General features: G+C 35.2%; 1 protein-coding gene across 1 annotated transcript in view; it reads left to right on the top strand.

The window, feature by feature from the left end:
* LOC123551504 (F-box/WD repeat-containing protein 7-like) overlaps window positions 1-22566 on the top strand; it is a 51146-nt gene that overhangs the window by 13366 nt on the left and 15214 nt on the right. The window contains exons 3-10 of the mRNA XM_053542139.1: window positions 1225-1292; window positions 3216-3371; window positions 4485-4502; window positions 7127-7316; window positions 9841-9931; window positions 11850-11932; window positions 20724-20914; window positions 21411-21597. Coding sequence (XP_053398114.1) covers window positions 1225-1292; window positions 3216-3371; window positions 4485-4502; window positions 7127-7316; window positions 9841-9931; window positions 11850-11932; window positions 20724-20914; window positions 21411-21597 — 984 coding nt within the window. The remainder of the gene's footprint in view (window positions 1-1224; window positions 1293-3215; window positions 3372-4484; window positions 4503-7126; window positions 7317-9840; window positions 9932-11849; window positions 11933-20723; window positions 20915-21410; window positions 21598-22566) is intronic.

Genomic DNA, 22566 nt, shown 5'->3' with positions numbered 1-22566 from the left:
TCCAACCATGAGTCTTAATCATGATATGAACTTGCGCACCTATTTTTCATCTGGCTCTGCCCCCTATTTCCAGAGTTATGGCCCCTGAAATAGCAAAATGACATTTTACCTGTGAGGGCCTAACTCAAGCATTTCATAAAAATTGATGAACCTTCATGAGTTTATCGTGATTGAACTGCAACTCCTATTTCTTGGCCGCCTCATTTCAGAGTTATGGCCGAAATAGTAAAAAATGCACATTTTCACCTTGTGGCACTAGCTCAAAAGCATTTCTAAAAGATGAAACCTTGCAGAGTCTTATCGTGATATGACTTGCAAACCTCTTTTTCATTGGCCTCTATTTCCAGAGTTATGGCCCGAATAGTAAAAATGCACTTTCAACTTGTGTGCACTAGCTCAAAAGTGTTTCATATAAATTGATAACCTTGCATAAGTCTTTATCATGATATGAACTTGTGCACCTCCTATTTTTTGTCTGCCTCCCCCCCGCCCCTATTTATAGAGTTATGGCCCCTGAAATAGTCAAAAATGCACCTTTTCACCTTGTGACGCACCTAGCTCAAAAGTATTTGATATACATTGATGAAAACTTGCATGAGTCTTTATCATGCTTATAAACTTGCACATCTCTTATTTTTCGTCTGGCTACACCCCCTATTTTTAAAGTTATGGCTCCTGATTTAAAAATGCACATTTTCACCTAATGACATGCCTACCTCAAAAACTATTTTTATGTAAATACATGAAACCTTGCATGAGCCTTTATCATGATGTGACCTTGCACACATGGCATTCTTCTTGAAAATCTTAGCACTTATTACAGAGTTATGGCCCTTGAAATAGCCAAAATAGTTGATTTTTTGTTTGTGATGCTCAAAGCGCAAAACGTATATGGCCTAGAATAATAAATCCTTTATATAAAATGTTTGTTGAGGCTATACTCCCTTAAGACTGCAAACATTTGAATTATTGCCCCTTATATGTGACAAATGTACCAGTGGGTGCACACCCTTTGTCTTACAGACACATTCTAGTTTTAAATTTCAAACAGCGATATCTTTTTCAATTATGATCTGATTTCAAAACTCAGCTTAGGACGAATTTGTATAAGTAAAGTGAATAGAAAATTTATTTTTATTATCTCATAATTCCTTATTTCATATTATTTCAGAGAATGATATACACTCGCAGACAACTTCATGGTTAAGAGTGCAACTAAGATAAACTGAAGTCAAGCAACAAATACAGGAGAGAGAATCTCTCAGATTACCTCAGTTATCGAGGAGTAATGGGTAAAATATAAAAAGGCCATTTTTTTATAGCTCACCTGAGCCAAAGGATCGATGGTGACTTTTAGTGTTGTCAAATGTGTTGGATCGTATCGTCGTAACATTTTCTAAAAAATCTTCTTGAAACATGCAGAATTACACTAAATTCACAGGAGTGATCTACTGGGCCGCCTTCAATTATTCAAAGAATTAAATTCATGCAGAACTTAGTTGCATGGCACGAAGGAAAACTAAAACTTTTGTCAAAACGAAGGATGAGCCTGATATTTAGCATTGACTCAGTTTTCAAGGGAGTCCATGATGGGTCTCTTTAAAATTGTTCAAAGATTTGATTCCATACTGAATTAGTTCATGGCAACAAAAGGAAAACTTAAAAAACTTTTGTCAAACCGCAAGGCGTTAGAGCATCGGTATTGGCATGGTTCATTAATGTGTGCTCTATGAAGAAATTCAAATTATGCTCTGGTGAAAGAGCCCCCGGGGTCAAACTTTTACATAGACTTATATAGGAAAAAAACTTTAACAAATCCTGTCAAACACAAACCTAGCCTTTGATAGTTGTATGTAGCATGCCTTGTGGTCCTTACCAAAATTATTCAATTATACCTGGGTGAATAGAGGCTTGCCCCGGGGGGTCCCAATTTATATATATTGTATAGGAAAAAAATTGAAATATCTTCTTGTCCTGAAAACCAAGGCCTAGCTTGTATATTGATGAGCATTGCCTTGTTGTCCTCTACCAAAATGTTCATCTATAACCCTGGGTTTGAAAGAAGGCACTGCCCCTTTGGTAATCAGTTTCATATTATTGTAGGAAAACTTTAAAATCTTTTGTCTGAAACTGCAGTCTAAGCTTTCTATTGATATGTTGCATGCCTTTGGTCTGCTACCAAAATTGTCAAATTAGCCCCTGGGGAAAAGAGCCCATCCTGGGGTCATTGTTCAGAAGTTATAGGTAATACTTAAACATTATCAGATCTATTCTAGTGCTTAATTAATACCTGTGCCCCAAACGATTAGGGGTCACTTGATGTGCCTTGAACCTATGACCAATTCTGTTTTTGAGATACAGCTTGAAATTTAGATACATGTAAGGTTTGCATGATTTAATCTGTCTTTCATGACATGCATGAACTAACTGACCTCTTTTTAAAAATTATGCACAGTTTGATTGAAACATGGTGGCTCATATTACTCAGGTGAGCAACTCAGGGTCATCTTGACCCTGTTGTTATAGATTTTGGTGATGTTTTTGACCATTTTAGCACTGAAAGGGTGAACCTGACAACTAGGATTTCATTTGTTGAAATTCATTTTAACATATTTTTGACAGTTCAGTACCTCAATCAAAACCAGTCAGTATCAACAGAATTAATTACATACGGACTACCATTCAAAAACAAATAAGTGTATTTCATACAGGCTGTCAAATGTTGTTGTTGTTTCACTAAAAGCTTGTTTGTTTTGTAGTCGGATACATTATAAAAAGATAAAAATGGAACTGCCTCAGTAACCAAGTGGTAGAGCACCCGCTTCGAGTGCGGGAGGTGACGGGTTCGATCCCTGGCTGTGTCATACCAGTGACGTAAAAAATGGTACTAGTAGCTTCCTCACTTGGCGCTCAGCATTAAGGGGATAGTGCTAGGACTGGTCAGCCTGGTGTCAGTATAATGTGACTGGGTTGGGTATCATGTCTCGTGTCTATGGCGTGATATTCCAGTGAGGCAGCACTATAAAGTTTGGCATTGTTTTCACTGCTACAAGTAGACACTGTTGTGACTGAAAAATTGTTGAAAAAGACGTTTAACCCGAACACTCACACACACAAAAATGGAGCAGACAAATGTCTAGTCTTCTTAAAATTTCTTCTAAAAACAACACTTTCACTTATCTCCAGAAGATATGACTGCCATTGTTTTATGACAGGGTATCTCCTGTAGATGTAACTGATAAGCCCATGGCTCATCTTTTGACTGTTACCCCGAGAAAAAAACTGCGACGGAGCCCAAGTCTTGACAAGAATGGTGTGGACAAATGGGTAGGGGAAGGAAATCCCCTGTATTCAAGTCAACCAAATCTAAGGTGAGAGTTTTCACATCTGTATTACATTTGCACAGTTCTTTATAAAGGTGTATAACTAACTGTTGTGCTTTTATATATAAGAACAGAGCACAAAATGTACAAATATATGTCACATTAAATGTCACTTGAGTATTGGTCCTAATATTTTAAGCTGCACATTTATAAAAAAAAAGTGTTGTACAATGCATATTTCACTGACTGCTAGCACATTTTGTACTAAGCTGTAAAAAAAAAATATAAGTGAACATGGAAACTAGAAACTGAAAAATGGATTGCTTCCATTTGCTATGAACTTAAAGGGGCATGCCACAGTATTACCTTAGTCATTTATTAGTACAACGTATATAGAAAATATAAACACAGTGACACTGAAGTTTTGAGCTAGACACAAGTAGCCAGACCGGAACAGTTTGCAGTCTGTCTTGCAATTACAGTCATAATAAAGATATTTTTCTGGCTGCTGGTTTACCTGTCAGAAAAATTACTATTTTTGGCTGGCTTTGCTCACAAAACAATTATATTGGTAGTATTTATAATTGCGGAAGTGACTGACAGTCAAAGTAAAAAGGTATCAACTTGGTGAGTTACAAATTTAGAAGATATCACCATGTCAAATATTCATGACCAAACTATGTCAGATGTAAGTAAGATTGCACCGTGAGGTATACTTTCCAAATATTTTCTGCAGAGACATGCCCTTAGACCCTGCTAGAAATTCTGTGCCCCTCTTAACCAATATCCTGGATTGGCCACTGTTTGTGACCCCATTTGAGCTCCTGGGACATAAGTAAGTCAAGGCAATATGTTTAAGTAGGTGAGGTAGGTTGTATGAGTAGCAGAGCTACTAATTGGGTGTGAGTTTCATTTTTATATGAAAATACTGAATGAAATATGTAGAATTCTGTCTGGCTACTTGTTCCATGCCATTTGACTGTACATATATATATAAAAACTTCCTGAAAACAGAAGTCACACACTGAAAATGTGCTGTAAAATAGTAAAAAATTTATATAGAATTTAATACGTATATCTGGAGGCACTCCCTTTTAAAAATCAAAGTAATTAAGATTCATTATATATCAGCTGATTTGTTAAAAAATGTTTTTATTTTAGTCAGTACAGCAATATCAGGTTTGTAATATGGAACTAGAATTATCATGCATGCCTAACTTTTCTTGTATATATTTATAGCTTACTAGCTTTGTATGAAGAAATATGCATGGGTTCTGTTGAGTTTTATTCCGCCAATGAGCGAGTGCATGTTCCTTGATGCAAATCTAATAATGTTTTTATTACATACATACATATCTACACTTTAATAGATACCATTATTATATATATTATTGGCCTGAGTAAAATAGAAAATATTGGCATAAACGAACATCCTAAAGCAACAAGCATATTAAAATGACATCATGAATGACGTCACACTACCAATACGAAATTTGCTATCAATATGGAAAAATATTGACATCACGGAGATTGAAAAAATATGTATGTAACAAAAAATATATGTATGTAACAAAAATATATGTATGTAACAATGTTCTGTATTACTTTGTTTTATAACAGCATGCTTATATACTTGTAACTTACGCATGTGTACAGTGGTTAACATTGCCACATTAATTGGACAATCTTGTAGTGTGACACCGTGTTTATGATTGGCTATTAAATTTTATTAACATCATAATATTTCATGCTTAATAGTGATTCTATTATCTTTTTAATTGTAAAATGTACATATTATGATCTATAATAATTATGAACATTAGAAAATTGAAAAATCCTTTTCATAGATAAAAAGCTGCAGAAAATTCGAAAACGTTCAGTCAGATGGTTCTTTCTAATGTGGCAGTTCTCGCACAAAACAGTCCTTAGACTTCAAGTATATTTAAAGACATTTTGCTTTTTGTGTTTTCATTTTATCAAATATTCTAATATGCTTGTTTCTGTTAAACCATGCTTAGCTAAAATGACATCACGATAACATCAGTAGTTTTTGTTACGACCAAGAAAGAGCCCTACTGAATTTTATCTTCTGTTTCAGATAAAGGGCATATTAGAATCGACATAATTATATATAGCAAAATTGTGTTTTACTTAAATTAATACACTAAAAATCATTTATACATGACCAGAATAATTCGATGGGGCTACGCCCTCGTAAAATTACTCTGCGGATGTATAACGATTAACCTCTCTTGTGTATTAATAACATTGAAACACAATTTTTCTGCACATTATTTCTTAAATGATATAAATGGATAAATTAGGCATTATATATATCCCCATATTAAATTTGTACATTGAACATTAATGTTCTTTTCTGTTTTAAAATTGTAAAAAGTCCCTTTAAATTTTAGTTTAGTATGTATGTCTATGACAAACAAGACTTTAGAAAAAAGGACTGTTTTTATTACATGTGTAGGTTTGATTATTGCATAGTTTTTTTGTAGGCATGCAAATACCCAACATGTATGTTTCATGGATAAATTCAATTTTATTGATATGAATGATAAGCAGCATGTTATTTTGTACAGTAACGTCCCATCAGTGCAGAACTTGAAAGAATTGCTTCACCACAAAAACAAACTTTTGACTTTTTTGATTTGATTGATTTCGTTCAAGTAGTAATTCTGCAAGATTGATTAACTGTTTATTTGAGTTTTATAGAAAATCATTCACAAGATGTCGCAACATCTTTAAATTTTGTATATTATTTTAGAAGGCCAGTGCGGAATAATATTAATGATAATGAAAATAATAATAATAATAATCATCATCATCATCATAATAAAGTTATCATTTTCTAGATATATTTTCTGAAAACTAACTTAGATATCAGTTTTCACCTCTTTTTCTTCCCTTTTAGCTCAATGTGTTAATCAGAAAGCGGAAATGAAATAGTAAGCAGTGGTTCCCAAACCAATGAGTTATTTTATAGTGGCCTAATCTTAAAATACTTATATCAGATTATCTGCAAGTATTACTATTAATTTAGAGCTTAATCTAAGACCATAATCCTTCCTTTTTTGCATTTTAAAACCTTTCTTAAAATAGTAAGAACTTGTAAAATCCCATATGCTTATTTTACTTTCATTACTTTTAGCTATTGTATTTTTGTGATTATAATTTACTGTTAATTCCTTAAGTACATTTTGGAAATATAATATACTATTACTTTAAAATCATTCGAATCTGTGGACACAAATTTTTTGTGGTTTGGGCCAAAATAGCTATTTTGTTGTCATATGTATTCATGATTTTCAACTATGAGCATCAAATGAATGGGAATTTTACTTGTTCATTGAGTTTTGTTTCATAAATTGACCCAGTTACATAATCTGGCATGTAACTTAGTCCACCATGAATATTAATCAGTTTACAGTAATTCATATTACTTATGATTGTCCATTTCCTTGCAATATATTATATTCTGTACCAAGGACAATGTAGTATAAAGGTGATAATTATTTACTTACAGCTATATCAGATTTTTTATGAGACCAGAATTTCTTAAATTTAGAAAGAATTTGGTATCAAATGCTCAAATTCCTGATCAAATTTTATGTAAGCTATAAGTTGTCCCCTTAAAAGAATTACTATTAAAGTGTGTTTGTTTTTTTTTTGAAGAAAATGTTTTGCAAATAATAAAAATTGCTAAACTAGTGAAAATATTTCTTATTTTACACTAACCTGGATTTTGTATCAGAGAATTTATTATCTTACAATGTTTAATGTTATTATAACAGATATATAGATATGCCAATTCGCCGTCATATACAGGATGAGAACAGCCCGCGCCAGGGCTCACACGTCAAGTCTGCTACCACCACAATATTGTCTTCAAATACTGGTCTCACTAAATCATCAAATTTGAGTACAGTCCACAGGAGTAACAGTCATCTGAATGCTCATAGAAAACCTAAACTTAAGCACAAGGTAATGTATATGTATGGTAAAGAATATTCATTGGTCTTTTAATAAGCAGTTAATATACGACGATAAACAGAGGTTAATGTAGTTGAAACTCGATATCTCAAATTTTGTTTATCTCAAAATTTTGGCTATCTTGAAGAAATTTTCAAGTTTCGTTCCGAAAATGCGCACAAAATTTCATTTTAAGTCAAATTTCAGTTATCTTGAACTAAAATGCCCGATCCCTTGGTGCTTTTTCTAGGTTTGCCATCATGGCCTGAAGTCAAAGTCAATTTGTTAATTTACCTTTAAATTATAAACTATGCAATGTAACATCAGTATCAGAATGCAAAGACGCTCCACTATGAACTGAATGTGCCAATATCAATTCAATGGTTCCACTGAAAAAGTAAGCTGGTTCTCTAAGCTAATTTAGTATTTTTAACTTTAAAGTATTAAAATGTTATACATGTAACACTACTGGATGCACCTGCCATTAAATGGGTCATGGAAATGCCTTAATTTTTTCAGAACGTTTTTACAGAGTCATGTTAATCTTTCATTAGAATTGTTGGAGAAATTAATGATGAAGAAATGTTTAAAAATAGTTTAATTACTTATTTCGATATCAAAATAACAGCAAACAATCGTCAAAATAGTCCAGCCCACCCTGGTTTATCTTTATGGAAAATAACTTGCTTTTTGTGACCCCATTTAAGGCACCATGGAACCCATATTTTAAGTCACAATGTGATGCTTATTACAATATCAGATGCCCAAGGAGCTGAAGTTTGTGTAATGTGGGCTTCATTTCTATCAATCATTTTTATATGCCCCCGAAGGGCACGTACATGGTTATATACCGGTGTCCGTCATCCGTCGTCCAAGCAAACACAGTTGTACCCTTAGGTGGTAGAGGTGTGGCTAGACAATAGAAACTTTGAATCATTCCGTAACCACTTAATTCTTTTGTTCCTTACAGTGGTCAGTTTCTATTGTTTTACAAACAATGAATGACCACTAAACATAATCGTAAGGGCTAGCGTCCGTTAGCAATTTTGTGTCGCTCTGTAACTCTGAATCTCTTGAAGATTTTGAAAAGAAACTGATACAAATGTTCACCAATCAAGATGATGTGCAGAGTGCATGTTTGGTGGCTTCTTCAAGGTCAAAGGTCCAAACGTTGGGGAAAAAAAGTCATATGAGTTTTTTGTTTCATGTCATGCTCTGTACCTTTGTGCTGCTTGAAGACTCAAGGAACTGCACAAATTGTACAACATCGAGCGACAATGCAGAAAGCATGTTACGATGCTTGCTCAAGGTCAAGGTCAGTTTAGGGTAAAGGTCATATTACTTGTGGCGTATTGTTATATTGCTCTGATTGCAGTTCTTGTTATTTATTTGACATATCCTTTTATGTTCACTTCAATATTTTTTTATTTGAAAATTTTATCCTTTTATGTTTATATGAATAGCTATTTTGTACTAGTTTTTATTATTGCCGTAGGGAAAAACGAAACCATTTTCTGTGGTCACGTTGATGTACTCCAATTATTTAGTGTAAATTCTGAACATATCTTACCTGGTTAAGGGATTTTTTTGTGGACAGAATTTTAGTTTTATTTCTCCTTTATGGTTCCTGTCTTTTATGGCATCAAACAATGAGTTCTTTAACATTATTTTCCCAACTTCATATAACCTTCGGCGTATATTGCCCGCTTGGCGGACTCTTGTATTTACGAAAAAATGAAGGAGCAGAAATATGAAAACTTGTCTGGCTACTGGTTCCCAGCCAGTATTGTATTTAGACTAGGCAATAACAGTAAGAGCTGGGTGATTTCCCATAATGTCTGGTCCTGTCAAATTGTATCCATACTAGTATAATAATGTATGGTCTGGAATGAACATATTTGGGCCTATTTATTGTAATATCATGTAATAAATGTCTAGTTTTATATGATGTAATTGCATATCAGATCTTATATCATAATGATAGAATTTTAGATTCAATTACTAATTTCTTGAATTATTTCATGGAGGTTGGTTGATTATCCAAGAATAATTTTTTCCTTGGGTCAGATTTTTAGACATTTGTCAAATGTCATGGTTTTTGCTCTAAAATATTTGAAAAAGTGCTTAAAATAGTATCTAGAAGACTCCCTCCACAAGGACTGCAATATCTTACTTTCCTGTGACTTTGATGTTTAAGAATTTGAGATTGTGAAGAGAAGTTGTAAATGTATTTCAGGGTCACTCACCAGACTTTGAATCACTTACCCCTCGCCGCTGTGGGTTAAATCCCCACTTAGGATGAAGAATTCTTTCATGTAAGGCTGCATTCTGCTGGCTTAGGGAAGTTTGGTGGTTCTACCTAGGTACCGGCCTAAGTTGAAATAGTACACAGGGCACCTAGGGTCCTTCGCCACCATCAAAAGCTGCAATTTGGTCAGCAGCCAGATGACCTATAACTGTGTTGGTATGACTTTACCTTCCCCTAACCCATCTCCATCAGAAAAAAAAATTAATTTTGAAATTAAATGTATTTCAGGGTGAAGGAAGCTCTGCATTAAATGTGCCCAATTTATCCCTTCCTGATGAAGCTGGTACCCTGTTCAGCTGGTACACACAAAACTGGTCAGGTAAGCTCCTCCACCTTCCCTTAAATCTATTTATATTCACGTATATCAAATTTTACAAATGTGGACATGATATCAAAAGGGATTATTAAAATTTTGACCTTTTAAAATTTAGATTTTGACTGTTTCATTTGTTTGAAATGCAAAGATACCACAGTAATTCAATATTAGTTTAAGAGTATTCTGGAGTGTTAAAGAAATCTTTTCTTAATGTGAAACTGTGAAATCATTAATTTTCCTGGGAATATAAAATGAAATTTTCAGTAAAATATTGTTCAAATTTTGAAAATGATCTGTCAAAGGCAGAGAAGAAAATTGTAGAAGTCCTAGCAGCAGGGATATAAACGGATGAAATTAGGTTTGCATGTAGCAAATATTAGTGCATGCAAAGTTGTACCCTAAGATACCAGATATGTGGGGGATATATTTTATATATTTTTTTCTTTGTTGCAGTTTCTATCAGTAAAAGTACTTCCAAAATTTCAGAAAATTTTACATAAATTTAGAGGTGGGTGTCTTTAATATTGATCAGGTTAAAAGGTTGTAAATTACATGTATTTTTTTATATATGATATTTGCAAATAAAAATCTTATTCAAACAATGAATTGATTTCTGCTTTTCGCATTGATAATTTTTTTTTAAAAAAATGTTAATTTACGACTTCTTCTCTATGGAGCAAGTCATTTGAGCATTAGATTAATCTATGTACAAATACAGTAAATTTTCTCAAAGTATTAAGGAACAATTAAATCCAAATCTTTTAGGATATTTAGGTATTTAAACTATCCTAGATTATGTTGTTTATCACCTATTTTAAGTTTGCACAGGTATTAACTGTGAGTCCTGTCTGACTTTAAAAGATCTTGCCGAACTTCTGTCGTAAAGTCTTACATGTCTAAATATTTACTTAAACCATTTTGTGTTAGGTCAAAAGTCATTTTGAAATGCTACTGGATAAGAATTAATTTATTTCCTCTGGTGAAGTTGAAAGTATTTGATAATAGAGTGTAAAAGCAGTACTTTAAAAAAGATATATGGGCAATTTATTTGACTTAAAACATCATCTTGTTTTAAATCGAATTGCCCAAAAACCTTAACAGAAGAATGCAAATCTAAAGGGATGTGGGTACAAAGTACTTAAGATATTAGTGTCACATTTGTCCTTAGCCAGTACTTCTGTGTATAAAGATTTGAATGCCTAAGTTCTGATATGCATGGGCAATAATTTCTTTGCACTGAATAACAAGGCTAGAAAGTTAAATCTAGCCTTGTTATTTAGTGCAAAGAAATTATTGCCCATGCATATCAGAACTTAGGCATTCAAATCTTTATACACAGAAGTAAATAGGGGTCTCCGTGGCCGAGTGGTTAAGGTTGCTGACTTCAAATCAATTGCCCCTCATCGATGTGGGTTCGAGCCTCACTCGGGGCGTTGAAGTCTTCATGTGAGGAAGCCATCCAGGTGGCTTACGGAAGGTCGGTGGTTCTACCCAGGTGCCCGCTCGTGATGAAATAATGCACGGAGGGGCACCTGGGGTCTTCCTCCACCATTAAAGCTGGAAAGTCGCCATATGACCTATCATGGGTCGGTGTGACGATAAATCCAACCAAAAAAAAAAAAAGAAAGTTAAATGTAAAATAGATGGCATATAAACTAGTTCTATAGCGCCAAATACCATCAGTCGAGAGAAATGGCAGCCAGGCTGAGACATCAACCTAAAACATGTACAATATCACACAGACACAGTACAGACTGTTCAGTGTCAGTTATACCAAGTGTGATACAAGTTTTGAATATGGGACACACAGAAACTTTTTCAGAATGTAAATTAATCTACTTCAGGTACCTTTGTTCTGTCTTATTTCTTTTTTTTTTCAGTGTGTCCTGACATTATCTATGTGTGTTTTGTTTTCTTTCAGATGTAAAAAGGAATGAGTTCCTGCATAAGTTTATGCTCAAGTTGGACCCAAGGCAGCATTACTTTGTTTCAAGTTTTCTTGCTGTAAGTAGCACATTTCTAATATACTGTTCAATTCTAAGTGGATATTTTTATTCCAAGATATCTCAAAGGCTGTGAAACTGCTGCAGATTTGCGAATGCCATTCTGTTAGCTTATTATGCTCTTCAGGTTTAAAGATAAGATCAGTCAGGTTTAAAGATAAGATCAGTCAGGTTTAAAGATAAGATCAGTCAGCTTTAAAGATAAGATCAGTCAGGTTTGAAGGTATGATGAGTCAGGTTTGAAGGTATGATCAGTCAGGTTTAAAGATAAGATCAGTCAGGTTTAAAGATATGATCAGTCAGGTTTGAAGGTATGATCAGTCAGGTTTAAAGATAAGATCAGTCAGGTTTAAAGATAAGATCAGTCAGGTTTGAAGGTATGATCAGTCAGGTTTAAAGATAAGATCAGTCAGGTTTGAAGGTATGATCAGTCAGGTTTGAAGGTATGATCAGTCAGGTTTAAAGATAAGATCAGTCAGGTGTAAAGATAAGATCAGTCAGGTTAAAAGATAAGATCAGTCAGGTTTGAAGGTATGATCAGTCAGGTTTGAAGGTATGATCAGTCAGGTTTAAAGATAAGATCAGTCAGGTTTGAAGGTATGATCAGTCAGGTTTGAAGGTATGATCAGTCAGGTTTAAAGATAAGATCAGTCAGGTTTGAAGATAAGATCAGTCAGGTTTGAAGGTATGATCAGTCAGGTTTGAAGGTATGATCAGTCAGGTTTAAAGATAAGATCAGTCAGGTTTGAAGATAAGATCAGTCAGGTTTAAAGATAAGATCAGTCAGGTTTGAAGGTATGATCAGTCAGGTTTAAAGATAAGATCAGTCAGGTTTGAAGATAAGATCAGTCAGGTTTGAAGGTATGATCAGTCAGGTTTGAAGGTATGATCAGTCAGGTTTAAAGATAAGATCAGTCAGGTTTGAAGGTATGATCAGTCAGGTTTGAAGGTATGATCAGTCAGGTTTAAAGATAAGATCAGTCAGGTGTAAAGATAAGATCAGTCAGGTTTAAAGATAAGATCAGTCAGGTTTGAAGGTATGATCAGTCAGGTTTGAAGGTATGATCAGTCAGGTTTGAAGATAAGATCAGTCAGGTTTGAAGGTATGATCAGTCAGGTTTGAAGGTATGATCAGTCAGGTTTAAAGATAAGATCAGTCAGGTTTGAAGGTATGATCAGTCGGGTTTAAAGATAAGATCAGTCAGGTTTAAAGCTAAGATCAGTCAGGTTTGAAGGTATGATCAGTCAGGTTTAAAGATAAGATCAGTCAGGTTTGAAGGTATGATCAGTCAGGTTTAAAGATAAGATCAGTCAGGTTTGAAGGTATGATCAGTCAGGTTTAAAGATAAGATCAGTCAGGTTTGAAGGTATGATCAGTCGGGTTTAAAGATAAGATCAGTCAGGTTTGAAGATAAGATCAGTCAGGTTTGAAGGTATGATCAGTCAGGTTTGAAGGTATGATCAGTCAGGTTTAAAGATAAGATCAGTCAGGTTTGAAGGTATGATCAGTCAGGTTTAAAGATAAGATCAGTCAGGTTTGAAGGTAAGATCAGTCAGGTTTAAAGATAAGATCAGTCAGGTTTAAAGATAAGATCAGTCAGGTTTAAAGATAAGATCAGTCAGGTTTGAAGGTATGATCAGTCAGGTTTAAAGATAAGATCAGTCAGGTTTGAAGGTATGATCAGTCAGGTTTAAAGATAAGATCAGTCAGGTTTAAAGATAAGATCAGTCAGGTTTGAAGGTATGATCAGTCAGGTTTAAAGATAAGATCAGTCAGGTTTGAAGGTATGATCAGTCAGGTTTAAAGATAAGATCAGTCAGGTTTGAAGGTATGATCAGTCAGGTTTAAAGATAAGATCAGTCAGGTTTAAAGATAAGATCAGTCAGGTTTGAAGGTATGATCAGTCAGGTTTGAAGGTATGATCAGTCAGGTTTAAAGATAAGATCAGTCAGGTTTGAAGGTAAGATCAGTCAGGTTTAAAGATAAGATCAGTCAGGTTTAAAGATAAGATCAGTCAGGTTTGAAGATAAGATCAGTCAGGTTTGAAGGTATGATCAGTCAGGTTTGAAGGTATGATCAGTCAGGTTTGAAGATAAGATCAGTCAGGTTTAAAGATAAGATCAGTCAGGTTTAAAGATAAGATCAGTCAGGTTTAAAGATAAGATCAGTCAGGTTTAAAGATAAGATCAGTCAGGTTTGAAGGTATGATCAGTCAGGTTTAAAGATAAGATCAGTCAGGTTTAAAGATAAGATCAGTCAGGTTTGAAGGTATGATCAGTCAGGTTTAAAGATAAGATCAGTCAGGTTTAAAGATAAGATCAGTCAGGTTTGAAGGTATGATCAGTCAGGTTTAAAGATAAGATCAGTCAGGTTTGAAGGTATGATCAGTCAGGTTTAAAGATAAGATCAGTCAGGTTTAAAAATAAGATCAGTCAGGTTTGAAGATAAGATCAGTCAGGTTTAAAGATAAGATCAGTCAGGTTTAAAGGTATGATCAGTCAGGTTTAAAGATAAGATCAGTCAGGTTTAAAGGTATGATCAGTCAGGTTTGAAGATAAGATCAGTCAGGTTTGAAGATAAGATCAGTCAGGTTTGAAGGTAAGATCAGTCAGGTTTAAAGGTATGATCAGTCAGGTTTAATAATAAGATCAGTCAGGTTTAAAGATAAGATCAGTCAGGTTTGAAGATAAGATCAGTCAGGTTTGAAGGTATGATCAGTCAGGTTTAAAGATAAGATCAGTCAGGTTTGAAGGTATGATCAGTCAGGTTTGAAGGTATGATCAGTCAGGTTTAAAGATAAGATCAGTCAGGTTTAAAGATAAGATCAGTAAGGTTTGAAGGTATGATCAGTCAGGTTTAAAGATAAGATCAGTCAGGTTTGAAGATAAGATCAGTCAGGTTTGAAGGTATGATCAGTCAGGTTTAAAGATAAGATCAGTCAGGTTTAAAGATAAGATCAGTCAGGTTTGAAGGTATGATCAGTCAGGTTTAAAGATAAGATCAGTCAGGTTTAAAGATTAGATCAGTAAAGTTTGAAGATAAGATCAGTAGAGTTAAGATAAATCAGTCAGGTTGAATTGATCAGTAGGTTTGAAGGTATGATCTAGGTTAGATCAAGATCAGTCAGGTTGAAGATAATTCAGTCAGGTTTAAAGATAGATCAGTCAGGTTGAAGCTATGACATCAGGTTTAAAGATAGATCAGTCAGGTTTAAAGATAAATCTAGTTTGAAGTATGATCATCAGTTAAAGATAAGATCGTCAGTTTGAGGTATGATCAGTAAATGTTCATGGCAGTTTTCTGGTTAGGCAAAGTTTAGTACTTCCAATACTATGAATAAAGTTAGTAAAATACATTAAGATGGTTCGATATAAAGAGATGTACATTCGTATCAAGTTTTGCTAGAACATTCAATTGTCTTGTGAAATAATGTAAATATAAAGTTATTAAGTACATTAAGATTGGTTATGAATAAAGTGGAAGTACATTCAGTATCAGTTATGCTAAACATAAATTGTGTATGTATAAAGTTTTAAGTACATTAGCAATTGTTTGCAGATTGTTTATTGTTAATTAAGTTTTTAAGTACATCAATTTTCTAGGGTAAAAAAGTTCCAAGTAATCAGTATAAATTTGCAAGTACATAGATTAGTGTGATATAAGGTTGTTCCAAAAACTCTTAGTGACAAGTTTCATTGGATCCGTGTTTGATAATAGTAGTTATGTACATTTTGTAGAGTTTGCCAGATATTAGATCATGATAAAGTGTTCAGTCATTCAGTAACATTATGCAAGAACTTCATTGTCTATGGATTGAGTATTAAAATTAGCAATACATCAGTATAGATGCCAGTTTAAGTTCAGGGTGTCTGCTAGATAAATTATGCAATGCTCGTATAAAGTTATGCTAGTAATGCATTGCCATGATATAATTTTGATTGACAACAAAACTCTTTAGTAAAAGTTTGTTCATAGATATTAAACTAATTACTAATCATGCTTCTAGGTTATGTTATAGACTTCTATATTTTTTTAGGCTGGGCGCAAAAGGGACTTCATAGTTTATTGCCAAAGATATACATAAGATACTTACGATTCTCTTCAAGATTACTCAGATTTGTATGGTAAAACTTTGCATGTCCACAGCTGAAATGTGGATGTAGAATGAATAGGATTGCAATCACTGCTGAAACATGATGTCATGATGAAGTATTGATATAGTGTGTCAGTGCATTTGATTCTTCCTCACTGTTGCTATATAAGCACTTGTATGTATGTCCGCTAGCTGAGTATGTTTAGACTTTGTTGGAATATGAATACTTAGTAGTCTGTAAGGATGTTAGCATAGATTTATCTAATGTCAAGATTAAAATGCATTTTGTATCTTTAATTGATTGTATCTTTTAATTGATTAATTTCATCAATCTGTACAGCAAACAAACTTGCACTGTGTCATTCAGATCCAAAGAAATATTTTAAATCATTTAAGATTTCACATGAAATATGCTTCATTTACCTGTTAATATCTGTTCATCCGGTTTATTTAAATAGTCGTCGAATGATTAGGCATATGTCAAGAAGTACTTGACTAGAGTGATCAAACATGATAAGATTTCATCAGCATGTCAGAATTATTGGCCCTTGACATCACCAAAAATATGCATATATCATATAGAGCCTAAATGTTTGTGTATCATGTCATCTAAAAGAATTCGACATAGAGTTGTTAGAGTCATGAAATTTTGGAATAAATAAAGCATGCAAGTTTGATTGATACTCTCACCACCGATACTTCTACAAAAAATTGTCACTGTCCATCCAAGGTGACATGAAAGTTTTCTTAGTCTTCCTTGCGCAATAACATCTGATCAGATATTTACAGTAAATGAGGACACCAGTGGACATACTTAGTTAATAAATTTATTGCAGTTTGAAAAATGTGATTCTTTATTGCAATCAAGTCTCAATGTACATCTTCATGTCCCTTTTGGACAATGATAGTTGAAGAGAAAAAATCAATAAGAGTTATGACTGAATCTGGTCAAAGAATGCTTGGTAGCCATGGTAGAGCCCGTGCTTCGAGTGCAGAGTTCATGGTTCGCTCCGGCATGTCATATCAAAGACATTAAAAATGCACAGTACTTCTTGTTGCACTCAGATAAGACAGTACAAGGACTAGTCAGTAGGATGCCATATAATGTGACTGGGTGGAGTAATAAATTACCTGCCTATGGCTCGATATTCTAGTGAGGCAGCACAATAAACTTGGGCATTGCACACACTGCTACAAGCAGAAACCCTCGTTTATATGACTGAAAAAGTTGTTTCAAAAGATGCTAAACCTGAACACACATGCACACTCTATGCTTCTAAAGGATCTTTTATAGATTCTATTATTTGTTTATTGCTGAAAGCTTCAGAGATATGAGACAAATAACAGCTGTTCTCTTCAAAAGTAGACTAGTGAAATTTCCACTCAAAACTAATTCTTTTAATAGGATAAAATACAGCTAAGTCATCAAAACACTTGAAACAAGAATTTGATTAATGCATTCAAGTACTGTTCTGCCATTTTGACCTTGTACAGAGTATATTTATTTGATGGTACTACTCAGTTTAAGTGTTTGATATATAATCTCAATAACTGATAAATTTGCATTAACAGTATCTTATCTGAAGATAAAAAATCAAAGCGGAAGTACTTAAAACATGTATCGTCTCCATTTATCCTTTAGTTTGATATGAATGACGTAAGTCTCTTTCTCTTCCAAGAACAGTATAAAATTGATAGTCAAGTACATGACTGTAAATCAAAGCAGCTGTAAGTTCAAATATTGCACACTGAAAAAGCAAAATTTTTGTCATATTATAAAGATGCAGAAATGAGCTCCTTTTAGCATGTCATAGGTAATGTTTAAAAAAACAAAAAAAAACTTTCAAACAATGTGCATGAAGTAGCTCGAGATATACTCATCAGAAACATGATCTGGAAGTTATTTCATACTCTTCTGAATTCTCATTACAAGTGTTTTTGTTTTTTGACATCATCATTCAATGCTACAAGTGCATCATTACAAATGTGACAATTTGATAAAAGACATTGTGTCTGAAATCGTTCATTCTCCACCTCTGATTCATGTGGGGAAGTTGGCAGTTACTTGCAGAGAACAGGTTTATACTGGTACAGAATCAAGGAACACTGGTTAGATTAACTGCCGGCTGTTCCATAACTGAAATACTGTTAAAAAAAGTTGTTAAACTCAAAACAAACAAAAAGCATCATTACAATATATGTTCTGGTCCTCCTTTCATATGTAGTTTTCATTGGAAGTTCTGTTAATCTATGATGTTGATTTGTACTGACCTCAAAAGCACTTGATGTTATGACACTTCAAAAGTTTTATAGTCTCTATATTCCCTAAGCTTTGACACGTCTTCATTTTGTTGTCACATGTACTTCCATCTGCCACACTTATTTCAGTACATAATTCTATGGCCACAAGCAGATCTTTCATCACAAGTACTTCCATCTTCCACACATATTTCAAAACAGATGTGGTGACAAATTTTCATTGCCAGTATCACACTTTCCTGTCACCAGTGTCTTTTTTGTGTTATTTATCATGTTTAAAGCTTATTTTCTCACTTCATTGTGTGATCATAATGCACGAGGTGTTTTTGTAATATTTTTAACAGAGTCCAGTTCTAACTTAATTTATTTTTCCTGACCAATATTTGGCATCTCATGACTGTACTTTAGCTAGGCTTCAATATTTAGATGCCTATTCTGTTCCACACCTGCTAAGTTTTGCAAACCTCTGGTGGCTACTCTGTGCCATGCCTGCTATGTTTGGCAAACCTCTAATGGCCACTGTGTCCCATGCCTGCTATGTTTCCAAACCTTTAATGACCACTATGTCCAATGCCTGTTATGTCTTGCTAACCGCTAATGGCTATTCTGTGCCATGCCTGCTATGTTTTGCAAACCTCTAATGGCCACTCTGTCCCATGCCTGCTATGTCTGGCAAACCTTTAATAGCCTCTCTGCCCAATGCCTGATATGTTTTGCAAACCTCAAATGGCTATTCTGTCCCTTGATTGCTATGTTTGGCAAACCTCTAATAGCCTCTCTGACCAATGCTTGCTATGTTTGGCAAACCTCTAATGGCTATTCTGTCCCATGATTGCTATGTTTGGCAAACCTCTAATGGCTACTCTGTCCAATTTCTGCTATGGTTTTCAAACTTCTAATGGCCACTCTGCCCCATGCCTGCTATGTTTTGCAAGCCTCTAATGGCTATTCTGTGCAATGCCTGCTATGTTTGGCAAACTTCTAATGGCTACTCTGCCCAATGCCTGCTATGTTTTGCAAACCTCTAATGGCCATTCTGTCCCATGCTTGCTATGTTGGGCAAACCTCTAATAGCTACTCTGTCCAATGCCTGCTATGTCTGTCAAACCTCTAATGGCTATTCTGTCCAATTCATGATATGTCTTTCAAACCTCTAATGACTACGCTGTCCAATTTCTGCTATGTCTCTCAAACCTCTAATGGCTACTCTGTCCATTGCTTGCTGTCTGTCAAACCTCTAATGGCTTCTCTGTCCAATTTCTGCTATGTCTTTCAAACCTCAAATGGCTACTCCGTCCAATTTCTGCTATGTCTGTCAAACTTCTAATAGCTTTTCTGTCCAATTCCTGATATGTCTGTCAAACCTCTGATGGATATTCTGTCCCATGCCTGCTATGTTTCTTAGACCTCTAATGGCTACTCTGTCCAATGCCTGCTATGTCTGTCAAACCTCTAATGGCTATTCTGTCCATTTGTGATATGTCTTTCAAACCTCTAATGGCTACTCTGTCAAATTTATTCTATGTCTGTCAAACCTCTAATGGCTACTCTGTCCATTGCCTGCTGTCTGTCAAACCTCTAATAGCTATTCTGTCCAATTCCTGATAAGTCTGTCAAACCTCTAATGGCTATTCTGTCCCATGTCTTCTATGTTTCGCAGACCTCTAATGGCTACTCTGTCCAATGCCTGCTATGTCTGTTAAACCTCTAGTGGCTATTCTGTCAAATTCGTGATATGTCTTTCAAACCTCTAATGGCTACTCTGTCCAATTTCTGCCATGTCTGTCAAACCTCTAATGGCTGTTCTGTCCATTGCCTGCTGTCTGTCAAACCTCTAATAGCTATTCTGTCCAATACCTGATATGTCTGTCAAACCTCTAATGGCTATTCTGTCCTATGCCTGCTATGTTTGGCAAACCTCTAACGGCTACACTGTCCAATGCCCGCTATGTCTGTCAAACCTCATATGGCTATTCTGTCCAGTTCATGATATATCTTTCAAACCTTTAATGGCTACTCTGTCCAATGACTGCTATGTCTGTCAAACCTCTAATGGCTACTCTGTCCAGTTTCTGCTATGTCTGTCAAACCTCTAATATCTACTCTGTCCATTGCCTGCTGTCTGTCAAACCTCTTATAGCTATCCTGTCCAATTTCTGCTATGTCTGTCAAACCTCTTGATGGCTAATCTGTCCAATGCCTGCTATGTCTGTCAACTGTTCCACACCTGCTATGTCTGGCAAACCTCTAATGGCTAGTCTGTCCCACACCTGTTATGTCTGGCAAACCTTTAATGGCAAGTCTGTCCCACACCTACTATGTCTGGCAAACCTCTAATGGCTAGTCTGTCCCATACCTGCTATGCCTGGCAAACCTCTAACTCCTTGAAAATGTCCCAAGTAAGAGACATCCAATTAAAATAAACTTTCTACTTTCCAGGTATGTAAAACATGGAATGCTCTAGCCAATAACAATGATCTGTGGAAACATAAATGTGAAACAGTTAAAATGGAGGTTCCTGTGAGTGATCAGCCAGAATGGAAGAAATTGTATAAAGACAATAAATATCTGCGGGTTAACTGGAACAGTGCTAAGTGTAAAATAACAGACTTCAAAGGGCATTCTGACAGGTAAAATACATATATACAATAAATATATAAATATTTTTTATATCTCTGCACTGATGATTATGATATGAAACCGGTAGGTAGACAGAAATATAGATAGAGGAAACACATTGGATGTTTTTCTTTTTTTATATAACTCAATTTAAACAATTTTCTGCACTGCCTTGGTAGCCTAGTGGTAGAGCGCATGCTAATTGGGAGGTCATGGGTTCAATCCCTGGCCGCGTCATACCTAAGACGTAAAAAATGGTACTAGTAGCTTCTTCGCTTGGCACTCAGCATGAAGAGGATAGTGCTAAGACTCAGGTCAGTCCTGTGTCAGTATATTGTGACTGGCTGGGTCATCATGTCACATGTCTACGGCGTGATATCCCAGTGAGGCAGCACTATGAAGTTGGGCATTGTGCTCACTGCTACAAGTAGACACCATCGTTTAATGACCTAAGTTGAATTATGTACTTGTGAAGCATTACTTACTTGGACCTTTGTTTTATTTCAGTGTAATATGTGTAATATTTGACCATTTGCACCTGGCGAGTGGAAGTTTGGACAAAACCATAAGGGTTTGGAATCTAAAGACTGGCAAATGTCAGCATGTTCTCAAAGGGCATGTAAAAGGTGTCTGGTGCCTGAACTTCTTCACCCACAACCTCCTCGTCAGTGGGTCATATGATGGAACCATCAGGGTAAATGAATTATCAAAATTTATTTTGCTTAGGGGAGCATGAGCATTTTACTTTTGCATCATAGAAACAGACTCTTTGTTCAGTTGTTGCTCTATACTTCTTGTACATTTCATACGTTTATCAAATGTTGACAAGTCATACTGACAGTGACTGCTTCGAACATTGCTTATGTCTCAATTATGTCAGGTTTTTAGCTCACCTGTCACAAAGTCACAAGGTAATCTTATGTGATCGCGCGGTGTCCGTCGTCAGTCCGTGCGTGCGTGCGTCCGTGCGTCTGTAAACTTTTGCTTGTGACCACTCTAGAGGTCACATTTTTTGTGGGACCTTTATGAAAATTGGTCAGAATGTTCATCTTGATGATATCTAGGTCAAGTTCGAAAGTGGGTCACGTGCCTTCAAAAACTAGGTCAGTAGGTCTAAAAATAGAAAAACCTTGTGACCTCTCTAGAGGCCATATATTTCACAAGATCTTCATGAAAATTGGTCAGGACGTCCACCTTGACGATATCTAGGTCAAGTTTGGAACTGGGTCAAGTGCCTTCAAAAACTAGGTCAGTAGGTCAAATGATAGAAAAACCTTTTGACCTCTCTAAAGGCCATATTTTTCATGGGATCTGTATGAAAGTTGGTCTGAATGTTCATCCTGATGATATCTAGGTCAAGTTCGAAACTGGGTCACGTGCGGTGAAAAACTAGGTCAGTAGGTCTAAAAATAGAAAAACCTTGTGACCTCTCTAGAGGCCATATATTTCACAAGATCTTCATGAAAATTGGTCAGAACGTTCACCTTGATGATATCTAGGTCAAGTTCGAAACTTGGTTATGTGCCATCAAAAACTAGGTCAGCAGGTCAAATAATAGAAAAACCGTGTGACCTCTCTAGAGGCCATATTTTTCATGGGATCTGTATGAAAGTTGGTCTGAATGTTCATCTTGATGATATCTAGGTCAAGTCCGAAAGTATGT

Source organism: Mercenaria mercenaria, chromosome 4, assembly GCF_021730395.1.
Source record: "Mercenaria mercenaria strain notata chromosome 4, MADL_Memer_1, whole genome shotgun sequence".
NCBI lineage: Eukaryota > Metazoa > Mollusca > Bivalvia > Venerida > Veneridae > Mercenaria > Mercenaria mercenaria.
Note: the sequence above shows the minus strand (reverse complement) of the source record. Positions and strands in the feature narration are given on the sequence as shown.